Source organism: Plecotus auritus (genome assembly GCF_963455305.1).
Source record: "Plecotus auritus genome assembly, chromosome: 14".
Taxonomy (NCBI): domain Eukaryota; kingdom Metazoa; phylum Chordata; class Mammalia; order Chiroptera; family Vespertilionidae; genus Plecotus; species Plecotus auritus.
In genome coordinates, this window is record NC_137780.1 from 12,270,319 (window position 1) to 12,287,957 (window position 17,639).

The following is a 17,639-nucleotide window of genomic DNA, read 5'->3' on the forward strand; positions in this document are numbered from 1 at the left end:
ACGGGTGATCGCAGGCTCTGCGAATGTCATGCCTCCCCCTCCCCGTGGGGCTTTGTAAAAACACATCACATAGCACCTATCCCCTTGGTTTCCTTTCCCATGACATCGGAGTTATGGGCCAGATCAGAATTTCTCAGCTATCCATCTGGGTTTCAGGGAAGAGTTACCGAGGTGAAGGCTGAACCAACGGGAGCTGCCATTTCTTTTTGACAAGGACATAAAATGAGCGAACACACAAACTGTCGTCATGTCTAGGTGTGGCATGGAACTTGGCCGCAACACGTCTGAACACACACTCCACACGTTAGAGGTCTTTTCCCAAAGTCCACGTGGGGAAGGACGGGGGCGTCGGGTCTATTCAGGCATCGGCTGGTTGCACAAACCAGAAAGGGAAGTTGGGCTGCGGTGAAGCCAGTCTTTATCTCAGAGACCAAGAGGCGCTTTGCAAGTTTGTAGTATCATTTCCCTAAACAGCTGGGGCCCGAGCTGCACTTGGGTTCCTCAGTTCTGCGTGTTCCTGCCGCTGAGGAGGCAGACGCCCAGCCCCTCGGCTCGTTTTCTTTCCCACTGTGAGCGGTGCCTGCGGAGTTGAGCTAACTCTTCCTTCCACCATGTGTGACTACGGAATCGCATTGACAAGCGAAGGATGGAATGGACTAGACCTCTCTTCCTTCTAGAGAGAAGATGGAAGCGTCGTTGCTTTTCTTTTCTCAACGGAATATGTGCGAATCAAAGGAAAAAACTTTTTTCAAGTTAATGCATGGGTCAGCAAAAGAAGAAGCCAGCAAAGAAGCCAAAATCAGGTAAAATCAGAATTTCTAACACCTGCCTTATACTTGTAAAAACATTATTGAAGGATATTTGCTAGCCCTTGTTTTGAAAATATCCAATTGAAAATATATTGATTGTACTGCTCCAATTGAAAAAAACAGTGTTTATTAGAAGCAAACTGTTAAATCCAGTGATTTCATTTCTTAAAAAATTTTTTAAATCTTTATGATGAAAGTATTGCATATGTTCCCTTTTTTCTCCCATTAACCCCTCGCGTATTTTCATTTTTTTAAAAAACAGGAGGCAACCAATTTTAACCACCCAGACTAGCAACAATCTTTATTGAAATAAAATCTTAAATACTTTGCAGTCACAGAGGGAAAAACAAGTATATTTCACATATGCTACCCTAACCTTCCCGTAGTATTTAAGTGAAGTCCTTTAAGAAAACCAGATGAGTGTGGGAGGTGGTTGAGACAGGTGATCAGGTCATTCTAAACCTGTGGGTCACAAGGACAGAGTCTATGACCCAAATTTTCCTGACACTAATTAATCCTTCATGACAGAGCGAAGGAGAAAAGGAACCGGCTAAGCCTTCTCCTGCAGAAATCCGAGTTCCATGAGGAGCCGCAGGCCAGGAGGTCTGCACACTTGACCAGAGTAACCAGGTGAATAAGGTTTCATTACCTGGGCGGGGGGGGGGGGGGTGGGTGGTGGGGGGGAGAAATTTTGCTGATTCTGTCATGAGGGGTCTAAGAAAGAGGAAGTTGGAAATTTCCATCTTATTTGAAAATTGCACAAGAATATAGGAAGGTTAGAGATCTCATTTCAGAAAAACAAGGAATATTCTATAAAATGTAACCACTTTCATAGCTTGAATTACATGATCTAATAAAAATTTAAGTGCTCTCTTTTAAAATGATAGAGCTGTCCATTTTAAATGATATATTTTACTCCTTGTAAACTGATGGAATACTCATTAAGAGTTTTCACAATGTACAGTCATAGAGAAGACCTAGCCACATCTTTCCTCAGTGGTTTGAAAATGTTCTAGATATGACAGCAAGTAAGTTACAAAAAGGAGTATTTTGTAAGTTTTAGCCATTTCTTTAATTCAAACAGAAAATGGGACAGCCTTATATACTTGTATAAATTCTTCCAAACATGAAATATGACCAATAAAAGGTCCAGGACAAATATACTCAACTCCCTAAATGACTAGCATTGCTAAAATAAAACATTTTCTATTTCTTATCCCTTTAAAAATTCATTAGTCAAACTTCCTGTATCTGTTTAAAAAAAAAACAAACAACTGCATATTGTGGTAAGAGTTTCAAGGAAATTGCAGTTTACAAAAAATGAAAGATGCTATCAGTTTAGGTCCTTCTATTTGCTGAATTAAGAAAAATCTGAATATTCCCCCTCGGTTTTTAACCTAACACATGCTTAGTTTTTCCTTAGAAGATAATCAAAGACAAAAGTGAGAAGTTGAGCGGCGTTTTTGAAGCTGCCACGGTGAATGCAGATTTCGTTGTGTAATAGGCCAACAGGAGCCCAGGGAGTCTGGTGGGGAGAGCAGCCTCACAGCGTCTGTAGCGCAGACGCTAGGCAGACTTGCTGCACGCTCCTTACAAAACATGTTGTGTCTTGAACAGAGTCTGCCCGGAAGAAGCAATACAATGGGGTGAATCATTTGATAAACTGCTTTACCATAAAGGTTAGTGGTATTTTTCCCAACTACTTTATTCCTTCACGAAAAAGTATCCTACATGTGCATGGAACTATCTATACAGCAGAGGCCGTCATAAAAATTGAGTCTGGTGGGTAATTTGTAGCAATCTGAGTTTCTGATCGACAGAAATCTCTATATATAAAAGCCTAATATGCAAATTGTCCCCACGGGAGTTCAACTGGGAGATGATCACTCGCTATGACATGTGCTGACCACCAGGGGGCAGCGCAGAATGAAGGAAGGCGTTGGCCAGCAGCCAGCAGCTGGGGAAGGAAGGCCCTGGCCTGTAGCCAGAGGGCCCTGATCACCAGCCAGGCCTAGAAACCCTACTCATGCACGACTTTCATGCACCAGGCCTCTAGTAACTAAATAATAGTCAACTAACAGAAAACAATCTCATTTTATTAACAATTACTTATTGTGGTTGAAATATCTCCTTGTGCTGTGGTTAATAGTTTCAAATCTATTCTTTTTTTAAATTTTAAATGCAACCCTTGGTTTTATTAAATCCCAGGTTATCCGTGCTATTTTTATTGTTAAGTGAGCTAAAATTTAAAGCAATGCTTTCGATGGACATTCAGGAAACCCTCATGAAACTAGTTTCTTACTTTTATAAATACTTTACTCTGCCTATCAATCATGTGTTTTTATTTTATTTTTATTTTATTTATTAAATTGATTGGGGTGACATTGATCAACCTGAACATATAGGTTTCATGTGTGGTTTCTATGTTACAAGACCTGTATGTTGCACCGTGTCAAATCTTCTCCTGTCACCGGATATTAGGACCCCCTTCCCCACCCCCACCCCCTTCCCTCTGGCAGCCACCACGCTGCTTGTGTTCATAAGTCTGTTTAATGTCCCACATACGAGTGAAATCACATGGTCCTCAGCTTTGTCTGACTTATTTCACTTTGCTTGATGTTCTCAAGTAATCAATCATGTGTTTTTAAAGCGGAATTGTCTAGAAGTGGTCTGTGCAGGTGGAGCTTTGCAGCTGCGATGGGAGGTTAGGACTGACTTGGAGCCCCGTTTGTCCTACCCTATGAGAAAGCAGGGGGCAGAGGCCAGGCTTAGGGTCCATTTACAAAGGCAGCAGGTGAGGGAGCTTCTTTAGTCTTCATTCAGCCCAGGATGTATCTCAGGTGGCAAAGCTGACAGGCTGACGTGAGTGGCTATGGGGCGGGGCAACCACAGGCTCCTTGTTCAACTGAACCAGGCAGCGTCTGCTTTGTCATCACCAAACAGCCACGCACTTCCTCAGGCCCGCAGCTCTCATCAGCATCTCAACGTATTTCTGCTCCTCACCTCGTTCTTAGAAACCAAATGTTACGCAGCCATTCCCAGGTGAATGGCTAACCAGGCTGTTCACAACCCTGCTAGAGGGCTCACATTCCAGGGTGCCTCCTGGAAGGAGGGGTGCCCATCGCTGGGGCAGTGGGGAGGGCAGAATCCAGTGTGCATTCCTTTGGAGGAAACCCAGACTTTCGCTTGTTTGTTTTCATTTTCTGTGTGTTTTCTCCTCCTCAATTGTCTAGCCGCCTGTAAGGCTTTGGTGACCAATTCATGTTCCCCTGAATTTAGTTACCTAAGAATCCCATTTCTGCAGACTCTGTCTGAAAATGTTCCCTCTTCCAGGGAAAGCAGATTCTGTAATATTGACTCAAGAAATAAAATTTAAAAAATAGGTAGCGAAATCAAGACTAAAATGTAGACAAGGATGTAATCAATAAAGATGGAGGGCAGTGGTAAGAGAAGACAGTCATGCTGACAGAATATACCTTTGGAGAAGAGTAAGGTAAACAGCTGTCCTCAATGACTTGACTTCATTTCCCATATCCAATCATTCCGTTAAGATTCTTGCCAAATAGATGTGGAACCTCGCCCATCCTCACTAATTCCGATGCCACTAAATTGATCAGTTCTCAAGAGGAATTACAATCTGGGTAAAATGTTCCCCCATAATCCATGCCCCCCAAATTTGCTTTCAAAGAAATCCTATTATTTCCAATATTTTGGCACACCCAAGCCCGTTAGCTTCTTAGCCAGTCAGAGCAAGGGAAGAGTTGGGGGGAGGGAATTCACTTGGTTTGCAACTTGACTGTTTCTTATAAGGAAGTTGTCTTTGTAGCCAGCACATCACCCGGTAAATATTAAGTGCTCAACTGTACCGAATTCACTGCTAGAAGTTCTCCAGTCCCTTTGAGCTTTGAGTTCGGGTTCTCTTATGCAACATAAAGACTGTATCATCTTAGCTAAGCTTCCTAATTACTCTGACCTTCAGCTTCCTCCAAGGTCAATGGAAATAACACTGTCTCTAGCTCCAATGGAACCAGTTTTCTGTCAGGACTAAATGAGATGGCATATACGATACCCAGGCCTGCTCGCTGCCACACAAATGTAAATGTCACCGCTAATATGAAATATCAACAATAACTTTAACTACCTTTTCCTGGTTTTCAGTTCACTCCTCACTGGACAAACATGGACAGGATCACATTTCCATTGTGGGAGAAAAAAGCATACCCTGGATTTATTCCTTTAACTTAATAAATCGGTACCTAATAATGTCATCCTTCTCTCACAGCCCGTTCAGAGGGAAGAAAGGGTTAGCGAGGGTAATCAGTCCTGTAGACAACGCTCACCTGGCAGCCCAATCACGCTCCTTACCAGTAGTCACAGCCGAACAGAGAAACTGCATCTGCTCCCGCTTACCCGTGGGAGGAGCTCAGAGCTGTGAAGCCGCAGCTCGGGAGGCGGGGGGTGGGGTGGGGTGGGGGAGACACACAAATAACAAAAAACCCGCCGTGACCCACTTGGACGCTATTATCGGCGCTCATGATCGAAGTGCTAATTAAATTATACTGAATTCACCCACAATTGTGCGACTGGTATTCTTTTAATCAGCCCTCAAAAATCCAATTATTTTAATTGGAAAGCTTATTGTAATGTTAAATTATAATGTTAAAATAATCAGCTACAGAAGTCTGTTGGTGGCAATGGTTAAATTCAGCTCATTTCTACTGACTTCACTCTATCCACCCCTCCTCCCCCCCCCCTGCAAAAAAGGAAAGATCTTATACTTAGGTGTGTGTATACACACACACACACACACACACACACACACACACACAAGACCTTGATCTATCTATCAAATTTTATAGACTTTCCCTTTGGTTAAATGTGTAAGCTCCTCAAATCAAATTCTGTATGTCACATGTATAAAAAGGAAATGGAAATTTTATTCAATTTAGTCAAATGGGACATGAAATGAACAAAACAGAATAGAAATTTGAGTGCTCAGTTTGACAAAAACGGCAGCTACTAAAACCACTAGAGACTGGTATTAGCATCTTCAGAAACGGGGCCACAGGAAAAGATGACTCTTACTCCAGATTTAGGGGATTCATCAAAAGTCACCATGTGGACAAGGAGAAGAAGAGAACATACAGGCAGAGAGCCAGCACAGGCCTGGGGAAGTGACCAACCCAGTGAGTTTAGGGAACTAACAAGACGTAATTCCCTGTTGAGAAACAACATTTGAGAAAAGGTGGCTTAAGGTAATGGTTAATGGCCAGATGAGACTAACTTAGAGAATGTTTTTGCTGTATTCCACAGAAAGCAAACAATCCAGGGAGTTTTTTGGTATTTCCACTACCTTATTCAAATTCCATTCTTAAGATATAGTTTAATTCTTTTAAAATTTAAGAAAACACAGTCAGTAAAAATCCAAGGAAATCTAAACAAAGAATAGACTTTAAATAATAATATATCAACATTTCATAATAGAAGGGAACTGAATGTGGGCTATGTGGGAACTGTACGATCTTCATAACTCTTCTGTAAATCTAAATTTATTAAAATTTTTATTAAATTTTTTTAAATAAGCTCAAACACATTTAGTAAATTACTGAAATCCCTCAATAATTTAACTGCTGTTCTCCCATTTGTTCCTATACAGGTATTAGAATACATTTTTTTGCCATTCCTGTTTATTGACAAATTTGTCTGAAATTGCAAATGAATCATAAAAATCTATAACTTAACTACTTATATAATTAATAATTTCTAAATGTTGCTTAATAAAAACAAAAAGTATGAAAGACCAACATCAGACTATATCCGTCATTCATAATTATCATTTTCAAATCTAGTCATCATTCTTCTCACTGACTGACTTTATGAAAGTCAATACTATCAATATGAAGTTAACAAATCAATCTCTTCCAATTACATTACTCATACATGTGTATTATAGGTTTGGTTTGGGCACATATATGTATATACTTCTGTGTAAGACATCTTTCAAAGTAAAATACTACTTCTGAATATATATAATTTTGCAAACAACTGCCTAAATACATTTAAAATGATAAAAAGAATTTGCGATGTATCATGAAGGCTTCAGGAAACCTCTAAGAGAGACTACATAGATGCGTGCAAGACTTCAACAGGCAGAAGAACATGAAACATTGAGCAGAGAAAAAGGCATGGAAAAGGGCTGAGAAATAGGAGTTTTGGTGCAACTGGAAAAGCAAGCAGTTCACTTCCCCGGGCAGAGTAGTGACACCCACACGGGGAATCGGGGTGTGGGCGCCAACTTGGGAAGCATTTGCTAGACAGCGACCTGATGGGTGGAGAGCTAGAATTCTGTGCATGTCATAGGGACTATCTTTGAGGCTGTCACAAACACAAAAGCTACCCTCAAGGTAAGGGCTGTCTTGGAAAGAAAATGAATGGACTCGGTGACTCACTGTATGTGTGCCTATGTCCTCAAGGGAGGTGATGACGAAATAAGAGATGAGCCCAGCCCGCATGGCTCAGTGGTTCAGCGTCAACCTATGAACCAGGAGGTCCCAGTTCGATTCCCAATCAGGCACATGCCGGGGTTGCAGGCTCGGTCTCCAACGTGGGGCGTGCAGGAGGCAGCCAGTCAATTATTCTCTCTCATCATTGATGCTTCTAGCTCTCTCTCCCTCTCTGAAATCAAGAAACATATATTTTTTAAAAAAGAAATATGAGATTAAAAAAAAAACATTAAAAAGATCCCCACATTTGATTCCATATTAAGAGGAAGGTGGCAGTGCCTTTTATAGATGAGAAATGGAGGTAGAACAGTATTTGTGAGATGATATCAGGTTAGAGTTTGAACTTAATTGCTGGAAACCTTCTCAGAAGTTTCGCAGGGTTTTTGAGGCCCACACCTTGAAGATGGAAGACAGTTCGATCACACACAGGTTCTCTAACCCTCTCACACAGCTGATAACGGAAGGTGAGGAAAAGAAGGGTATCTCCTATGAGGGGTCCCCATCAAGAAGAGCATCTTCTGACAGCTACACAGCTGTCTATTTTCCTGTGCACCCTCTTTCCCTACTCCCGGTGAATAATTCCAGTACTTTTAACCTTTATACTTAATGACTATTTGCTGGGACTCTTTGCACCCTGAATTGTGGTCCTACTAAGCTTAATTCTGAGGATAATGAAGAAAGAAAAGTAAAAGATGTACGTCATTGCACCCCCTTGATTTAAAAACGTGAACTGGTTAGAGTACCAGGGGTCCTCAAACTTTTTAAACAGGGGGCAGTTCACTGTCCCTCAGACCGTTGGAGGGCCGGACTATAGTTTAAAAAAAAAAAACTATGAACAAATTCCTATGCGCACTGCGGGCCTGGGACGAGTCGGCTGCTAAGCAGGACAGGCAGCGGCACCCAGCGGGCCAGATAAATGTCCTCAGCGGGCCGCATGTGGCCCGCGGGCCGTAGTTTGAGGACGCCTGGGCTGAAAATACTTATTACTGATGTTGAGAGGAAATGCTACAAGGAAGCGAGTACTTCTCTTTTGGGGAAGAAAAGGACTACTTCTCCTTATGCTGTTCACCTAGTGGCTTTTGCAGTTGCTCTTCCCCATTTTTAGTTACCAATCTTCTGCGAGATAAGGGATTCCGGTGTTCGGCAAAATTAAAATTTCTAAATCAAGCTTACCCATCACAAACACCCAATTCCTTAATCACTTAAGGATAAAAGTAAGTAAAATCCACCTTAATTTATAAATGGACCACGGAGCTAAATTATGATGGCGAAAGGAACTCCAGTGTGGTCACACCCACGGGTCTACAGCCGGTTGTTTTGGTCGTGGTTTTGTTTACAGACCAAGAGGTTGCCCACCTTTCGAATTCTACCTCAGCTTTGAATTAGGGGTTGAAAGGCTTGATTTGCCTTCGTCTCTGGTTTCCTTCCAGAATCGTTATAGAAAGAGGAGGAAGGGGGGAACGACAGCAACAAAACCAGAGATGGTGCAACACAACCACCTTTCCTGTCCCATAAACAGAAGAGGAAGAAGTTTTCAAGCTGTTACCAGCCAGTGGCCCAGGATGCTCATTCCACCCATCCCTGAAGTCTCCGGCCCCAGGCTCCGGGCCAGGAGAGGGTGCTGCCATATCGCTTTCCAACGTTAAAGGAACCTCATCTCACATAACAGCAGTGACTCCCAGCTTTTTTTCACAAGTTCGGGTGCTGGGATATAGAGGGTGCAAGGAATTGTGGGGAAGGAAACCAAATAGGAACACCCTAAAGACCAATGATCCCATGACTTTGCTGTGAGAATAAACCCTAGTAAAACCCACACGTCTGACTCCTATACTGTTCATCTTGGCAGAGATTTCGGTTTAAAAAATGCTAAAAACAGAACTAGGTCATTTATCCTCAAGTACATAAATTCCTAAGTATTTGGGGGAAATCTCTCCGTCAAAGTTTTCAAAGGATAACAGTGTGGTGTTGGGGGGCAGGGGAGGTGGTAGAGGGCATAGAGGGGATAAATGGTGATGGGAAAAGTAAAAAAAAAGAAAAGTAAAAAGGCCAAAAAAAATAAAATATATAAAAATAATAGTAAAAACAAGTTCTTCAAAGAATCATTTGTCCACTCCTGTTTCCTGCTACCTTCTGAGCAAAAGCACCAGACTTAGCTTAAAATTCATCTTGAAGATGCAGCTCTAAGCTGGAGAAACAAGAACGAGCTAATCATCACTCACGCTGACCACTCCGGCTTCTGCTCCGAGATCAGAATGTGTCCATTCGACAGGGAGCGCAGAGCACTGTGGCCTCCAGCAGACAGTCGCGTAGGGCCAAGAATGACCACACCACAGGCATCTGATGACGGAGACAAGTCCTGAGTCGCGGCCCAGACGCACCACGTCTTCTCCAAGTCTTGTTGAGCCGATGTTGCTTGTTTTCCTAGTCCCTTCGCCAGCATTTAATCACCATCAGCTGGTGCTCTGGGCCAATTTACTGGGAAGAGAAATGGCAGGATCTCCCTCTGCCAGTGAAAACACTCAGGTGGCTCTCATTGTGGTGGGGGTTGGAACCATAGCATACCTGAGACTTAGGCGATGCCTAGAGGTCGTCACATCACTTCTAACTACTGGTTTCTCAAACATGACCTTCCTGGATCTCTCATATATTCAAAAGATTGCCCACAACATTGGAAAAAAAAAAAAAAAGGCTTCATAACAAGAGGGCAAGTTCTATATGCAGGAGAAAGAAATGGGGATGTGGAAAGCACAGCTCGAGGACTGTATTCGTTTTCTGTGGCTGCTGTTACAATTTATCACAACTGGAGTGACTTAAAAAGGGCAAATTTATTATATTACCGTTCTGTAGGTCAGAAGTGCACTCTGGGCCTCACTGAAAAGAAATCAAGGTGTCAACAGGCCGTGTCCTTTTTGGAGGGTCTAGGGGAGAATCCCTTTCGGAGTGATTTGGGTTTGGGCCAGAATTCCATTTTTTGAGGATTTGGATGAAGCTCTCCATTCTCCTGCTGGCTCTAAACCGAGGGCCACTTCCCCCTTCCAGAACCCACCGCACCCCCTGGCTCATGACCGTCTTCTACCTCTACGGTCAGCAGCGGCCCTTCCCACGTTGCCTCTCTCTGACCCACTCTTCTGACAACTTCTGCTTTTAAAGACCCTGTGATCAGAGCGGATCCACCTGGATCTCCCACGTGCTCTCCCTTCTCGAGCTCCTTCGCCCCGATCCCAGCAGCAAAGCCCGTTCCCCTGTGCGGTCACATTCACAGGTTCTGCGGATCAGCCCTTTGGAGGGCTGTCACTGTGCCAACCACCAAAAGCGCTGCCTTCCAGAGCAAGATCCATTTCTAACGTTCTTTGTTTGCTGGAAAAGTAAGACCCGGAGCAACTGGACATATCTGAAACGCAGTTTCCTCGTCAATGACAATGAGCATGGGGTATATTCCAGGCATCGTTGTAAAAATTCAATGCAGAAAGGAGTATAAACAACCCTTAGCCCTCAAAACCTCTCCACGTGTTATCAATGCAAAACCCTTAGTTACTGCCACAATTCTACAAAAGAGATTTATTCTTCTTGCTTCGTCCTGTATTGAACTGTTTATGTTACAAATAATCACTGACCATGAGAAATAGTCCTAGAGGGTAGTGAACCTAAGAAATGAATATAGCCTTGGCTGGGTAGCTCGGTTGGTTAAGTATCGTCCCGATAAGTGGATACGCCAAGGCTGTGGGTTCAGTCTTTGGTCAGGCCACATACAAGAATCAACCAATGAATGCATAAATAAGTGCGACAACAACTTGATGTCTCTCTCTCTCCAAAAAAAAAAAAAAAAATCAATAATTAATTAAAAGAAATGAATGTAAGTGAAAATGAGTTGAGCAGACAAACCCTGGAAAGAGTTTTAAACAGGGAGATCCAGAGTCCTGGGTACCATAGTATGGTCTAGAAGGAGGGAGGGGTCCTGGTGGAATGGCTTCTTGGCTCTATAGAGTAACACATAGACACACACATGCTAACCTGGGAAGAGGCATGATTGAAACAGACCCTAAGCCAGTTCCAGAATGGGGGGTCACTCTTACTCAGGTCTAAGTACGAGCCCAGCCTCATTTCAACAGGAATGGTATCTCCTTTTCATAGTTGTAAAGATTATAGCTAATTTCTATGAGGTCCCTCATGGATACTGTTCAAGATGTGGGTTGCTGTGCTGCCTTTGAGAAGAGCCAGCTGTTCTGTTTGTATTTCTGGCTATACTTTAATATCAGGCAGTGCATTTTCTCCGCATTAATATTTTATAGTTAAAATATGTCACTTCCTTTCTTGGTAGATGGACTGGAGACTTTTACCCAATTTCTTAAAACCGAATTCAGCGAGGAAAACATTGAATTCTGGATGGCCTGCGAAGACTTCAAGAAAAGCAAGGACCCTCAACAAATGATCTTTAAAGCAAAAGCAATATATGAGAAATTTATCCAGAATGATGCCCCACAAGAGGTAAACATAACTGGAAAAATGTACAACTGTTTGAAAATTTTGGGAGAGAATCTGCCGTCATCAAATTGGTACCTCCCCCCATACATTCCACCAGAAAGGCCAGGGTTTTGTTGAAGCAGAATGGGTCTTTTTAGATTTCTCCACTCAAACAGAACGTGTTGTAAGACATTGTCACAGAAGAAAAGGTATAATCAAAGTCACTCCTCGGGGTTATTTTGATTCTAGACTAAGAGTGAACACAATTACTTGCAGCATTGAGATTCAATCACTTATTCATATTCATCACCTTAGCACAAGCATGTCAAACTCAAAGGCTAACACGGGCCAAATAAACAAGGTTTAAGTGTATGTGGACTGCAAAAAAGATAAAGCTTCCATTTTCATAGAAATGTAGGTTTATTTTGATAAAGACATGCTGAATACAAAGGGATGAAATAAATGAGTAATCGTTAACATAAAATAATAGAACAATTTAATAAAAATTAATTTTTTCTTGAACATTAACTTACCAGACACTGAATAACTGCACAAATTAACAAGTATAACGCAAGTAAACCTATTTTTCTTGTTCTCCGAAAGCGAAATATTTCCTGTTGCGCACACCAAACAAGTCAGTACAAGACTAATGACGTGGCAATCGGCTGCTAAAATATGCGCTGCTGGTATTAGTGGAGAGAAATGGTGCACCTGTGCATAAGGCGCATAAGGAAAATGAATGCAACAGGATTATAGTAATCAGTCATTAGCGAACACTGTAGATCGTTATTAATAATTATGTATAACAGGATATTGTAAAAATTAAGTTACAAAATTTTTATTAAAATGTTTCTTACATACGGTTATATTGGCTGGGTTGCAAAATTTATTCATTGTGGGCCACATGTGGCCCACGGGCTGTGAGTTTGACATGCTTGCCTTAGCATAAGCAAACTCTCATAGAAACAAAAGATGAAGGCACGAGAAATCAAGAAGTTGGTATCATGCACCACTTTAGCTCATCTACCTATACAAACTTTTATTTGCCCCGAAATGATTATTCCTCCTCATGAGGAATAATCGTAATAGATGAGGGAAAATTAATTTGGCAATGGTTCAAGTGACAACACAATTGTGATTGTCTTTGAAAGCTCAGTGTGAGATAATTGTGTGACACAACTGCTAATAGTGGCAAATATTACTTATCCTCAAATATGAACTCAGTAGAATTTCTATGTTTTTATTATGTGTTCAATAAATAGTATTTCTTCGCTGAAAGGGTAGATCTAGTAGTCTACACTGCTAAGAATTCTACTTGTCTACAAATTTGTATGGTCCATGAGGTGACCTTGTCTATGTGGATATTGGTGCACACTAAAAATAATGATTGCTCTCCTTGCTTCAGTATGTTTCATTCTGTTCTGTGATTCAATGTATGATTCTGATTTTCCCAGGGCCAACCTTATACACAGACCAAATAAAGGCAGCTAGGTGTAAGGTGTTACCCAGGAGGGAAAAGAAAAGACACCCCTGAAAACTCACCCCATCAGAACCATCAGCGGCGCTTTGATAAAAAGCATTCAGTGATTTACATGTTTTAAATATACATGTAGTCGTTTTCAGCACACATGTGCTTGTAGGAAAGCATCATAATAGGATGAAAACAAGTGCTGGGACAAAACAAAAGCCCCACTTTGAAATCCCAAATAGGCTCTAAACTCCCGGCTGGCCGTCACTGAACATTGTGTTATTAATGATTGAAAATGAGTGGGACCTAATGACTTCTATGGTGCTTGCTATTACAACATCCCATTATTCTAAATTAGAAGCGAGGGGGAAGGACCAGCAGCATTGGGAGACAAGAGCCACATGGGATGTCACCCAAGGGTCAATCACCGAACCCCTAGACCCATGACAGGCTGAGCACCCAAGCACCCAAGCACATGCCCACTCCAACATTGAATAGTCTTGTACTGTTTCTCAAAGGTGTTTACTTCCATCGATTGACCCTAACTACCCTTTTGTGAAATTACGATCCAGGTTAACCTTGATTTTCACACCAAAGAACTCATCATGAAGAGCATCACGCAGCCCACCCTGCACAGTTTTGATGCTGCTCAGAGCAGAGTGTATCAGCTGATGGAACAAGACAGTTACACGCGGTTTCTGAAATCTGACATCTATTCAGACTTGATAGAAGGAAGACCTCAGAGACCCACCAACCTGAGAAGGCGGTCACGTTCCTTCACCTACAACGAATTCCAGGATGTGAAGTCGGATGTTGCCATTTGGTTTTAAAGAAAATTAATTTTGCTTATTTTGGGGGTGAGATTGTACATCTGCCCCTAAGACATAGCTTATAGGGGCTTAATCACAAGGAACAACAATAGCCTGTAATTATTGGAATCGAGAGTCTATGTGAACAACTGGGTGCATCATTTAAATAAAATGTCTGTAAGAGGATTTTAAGAATGTAAATGAAAACTTTTATTCTAACAATACATACTGTATCTGCCAGTATATTCAGTCACACCTTCCATTTGACTTCATTTCGTACATAATCAGAAAAGTAGATGTGAACAGACACTGATAAATGAATATCAACCAAAAAATAATATATATGACACCTGAAACGATAAAGTAAATTCATTAAAAGATCAAGATTCAACCCATAAAGTTTTATTTATCTACTAGAGGCCTGGTGCACAGATTCGTGCACCAGTGGGGTCCCTCAGCCTGGCCTAGGGGATAGGGCCGAAATTGGCTCTCCGACATCCCCCGAGGGGTCCCGGATTGCAAGAGGGCAGTTCTCAGGTGACGCACCCCAGAATCGGGCTCCAGATTTGAGAACTGCAGCTGCCAAATCACTGCAGCTCAGCAGCTCCTGCGTGGTCAGTGTGCATCATAGCTACCAGTCAGAGAGTCTGCCCCCTGGTGGTCATTGCACGTTATAGCTACCAGCCAGTCAGCTGGTCGGCTGGTCAGCTGGTCAGCCAGTCGCTTAGGCTTTTATATATATAGATATAATTCCTAAGCCCATCTATTGTGAAATATAATAAACACATTCACTTTAAAAAATCACACGATTATGAAGGCAACAAGAACTTTACAATTGAGTCTGTTATTTACTTTTTTTAGCCAGTTTAGGACACGTTTTCCTCTTTTCTATTTTTTTTGTTTTTCTTCTTCTCCAGGTGGCTATTTTGCCATGAATTTTAGGTAAAAGAAGTTTTCAGGGTGTTGCACCTACACATAAATATATCTATAGCAACAGCTTGATTTTTAAGAGATAAATAAAAATTATAATTATTCTTCAGTCTACTAAGTATAATTGCTCTGCCACAGCATACTATTTATCCCTCATAAAGGGAAATCCTTAGGCAGATGTTGCAGGTAATATAAACAGACAATATTTATACTTTGCAGAGGATTTTGATTTAAAAATTAGGATTACAAATAACAGATAAAAAGTAATTGGAGAGAAATAAAAATAAAATAACTAAATATTGTGTTCTAAAAAAATCATGTGAAAATAATTATTTTTTAATCCCTGAATACTGAAAATGTTATTTCATATGTTCCAGCAACATCAGTGTCTGTCTTAAAGAAGGAAAAGGTATCTTCATTTTCAATTTTTCACACAGAACCTCTGAAGTAGATAGGGGCCTCCAGAGAATGCCTGAGTCAGAAAATACATCTCTAAAGGTGGCGTTCCATAGTTATCACAGCAGAGTAATTGATTAGCGCCTACTAAGTATCAGGATTCTCTTATAAAATACAGTATCAGGTGAGTATATCAAATACACCACCCTGTCAAAAAAGTCATCTTGCTTGTTTTACTGGAAATTAAACCTTAAATCAGAACTCAACATGAAACTAGATTCTTTCTTTCAAGTGTAATTTTGCTGGTGTTATAAATATGTGTAGTGAATATACACATGCATATCCATCATTATTGAAAGAAATACAAGCTATATTTTAGAATCAATTGTTTTAATTTTACTTTATATATAAAATGCTAAAGATACTACAATTTAATTGAATGTAATATTTGAAGCAATGAAAGTTCAGATCATTTTATTTTGTGGGGAAAAAATGTATTCTTACTGGTATAGTATCTAAATGTGTTAGCCATAATTTCTAAATGAGTTTAAATTGTAGTCATATATGCACACATATATATGTACACAGTTCCAGGCTTCCAGATTTTTTTAATGACTGAGATACTTAATTAGTTTTATATTAAAATTGTACATTTGATAAATACTCAATATTAAAAATACTAAGTATAGATAATTCTAGCTGGCTTTTATACTGAAGATATGCATTACATATTAAATGAGTTGATCTCTTAAAATTCATTTTTAAATAGAAGCTACCTTAATTTTTAGATATTTAGTTGGATGATTTTTAAAAGACTTAATTGGAGCTGTAGATTTACTCTTTTGTTTTATAAAAACCCCTACTGATTCATTTTAATACTTTCTAATTGCTTCCAAGAGACTAATATATCTATAAAAATAAATGCAGGAATGACTGACTGGTTAAAATTAATATTATAAAAAGTGAAAACTGAAATTGATTATAGAGGTTAATTTTTGTCTCCTATGTTTTAAGGCTGAGTCTTTGGCCAAGACATAAACTGGGGTGTTTGCTCAGGTCTCTTCCAAGTGTAAGTGATGATTCAGACCAAACTTGACTTCAATGAGAAGGGGGGAAAAAGGATTCAGATATCAAATGTAACACCACAATGATAAATTTGCAAGTTTTTTATGAATATAACCTTCTAAAAATTTCTAATTATGCTACACAACATAGCATTAAAAATCATACCAAAACGATGAATCACATAGAAAGAAATGTGTAGGCTCTGACAGAAATAGGGAGTGGAGGTATGGTGGTGTGTATGGCAGGGGGAGAACCAGAGAATTAAGAAAGAATTGTGTACATATATTAATATGTTGTATGTAACTGAGTTATAGACTTCATTAAATGATTACGGAATCTGTTTGTTTTTATTTTACAAGCCCCGAAGTCAACAAGCTTGACAATTTTACTACTTCGTATGCTATTCTTTTTTCTACATCTTTTAAAATTAAAATTTCTAAAATATCAATCGAGTCTCGAGTTATTTTACAGATGGGTTATTTTCTCTCTCAGACTCTCGGCTTCCTGAACTAGGTAGTAGTTTATGGAGATTATTCTATAAACTCTCACTTTGTAGGTGCGTTCCCTTTAAACCTGGCTTACACACAAAACTGTTTCTGGGTGCAAAAATAAACACCCATACTTCTATTTTTGATCCCATGCATACCATTACATTCAGGAACACTTTCATATGAAAATTGAATCAGGATCTTTGGATAAAGGAAGTCAAATCCATGTAATATGATTTCAGAGTTTTGAAAATAAGATGCTGTGTGAATTTAAAATAAATGGCACAGGGAAGACCAAAGTTTTTCTTCTTTAGTATGCGAGGCATCGGTGCCACCGTGCTCAGAAGGTTACAGCAAATTTTAGGAGGCAGCTGAGATTCCGTGAACAGAAAATACACAACCTGCAGTTTTATTTTCCTCAGAAATCGCCAGGTATAAAACTACCCTACAACACTCTCAGATAAAATAGAAAGTAGTTTATTATTTGGGACTACACGCCAAAAAATTTATCTTTTTTGTGACTGGTTTTGTTTGTTTCTTAGGCTATGAATATGTTTTGGAAGCATACACTGAGGATATTCAGATTATTTACAGAATCAGAATATCTTTCTCTCAATATGTGTCTCCCAATTTCAAGCAGCCAGGGGCCAGGGGAAAATGTCAAATATGCCAGCATATGGTATAAAAAGGACCCTTGAATCCTGAAAATA

At 40.3% G+C, this 17,639-nt stretch overlaps 1 protein-coding gene across 1 annotated transcript; it reads left to right on the plus strand.

Moving 5' to 3' along the window:
• The first annotated feature begins 452 nt into the window (after positions 1-452).
• On the plus strand, positions 453-16,887 carry RGS18 (regulator of G protein signaling 18). The gene is made up of 5 exons (XM_080651130.1): positions 453-803; positions 1,338-1,439; positions 2,427-2,488; positions 11,631-11,797; positions 13,814-16,887. The coding sequence occupies exons 1-5, from the start codon at positions 685-687 to the stop codon at positions 14,069-14,071; spliced, it is 708 nt and encodes a 235-aa protein (XP_080507256.1). The 5' UTR covers positions 453-684; the 3' UTR covers positions 14,072-16,887.
• Positions 16,888-17,639: the final 752 nt, after the last annotated feature.

Bases quoted from the DNA above. Each gene is read 5' to 3' on its own strand.
- RGS18 (XM_080651130.1), top strand. From the start codon at position 685: ATGGAAGCGTCGTTGCTTTTCTTTTCTCAACGGAATATGTGCGAATCA. The intron at 804-1,337 runs GTAAAATCAGAA...CCTTCATGACAG, and splicing joins AGCAAAGAAGCCAAAATCAG to AGCGAAGGAGAAAAGGAACC. The intron at 11,798-13,813 runs GTAAACATAACT...ATTACGATCCAG, and splicing joins AGAATGATGCCCCACAAGAG to GTTAACCTTGATTTTCACAC.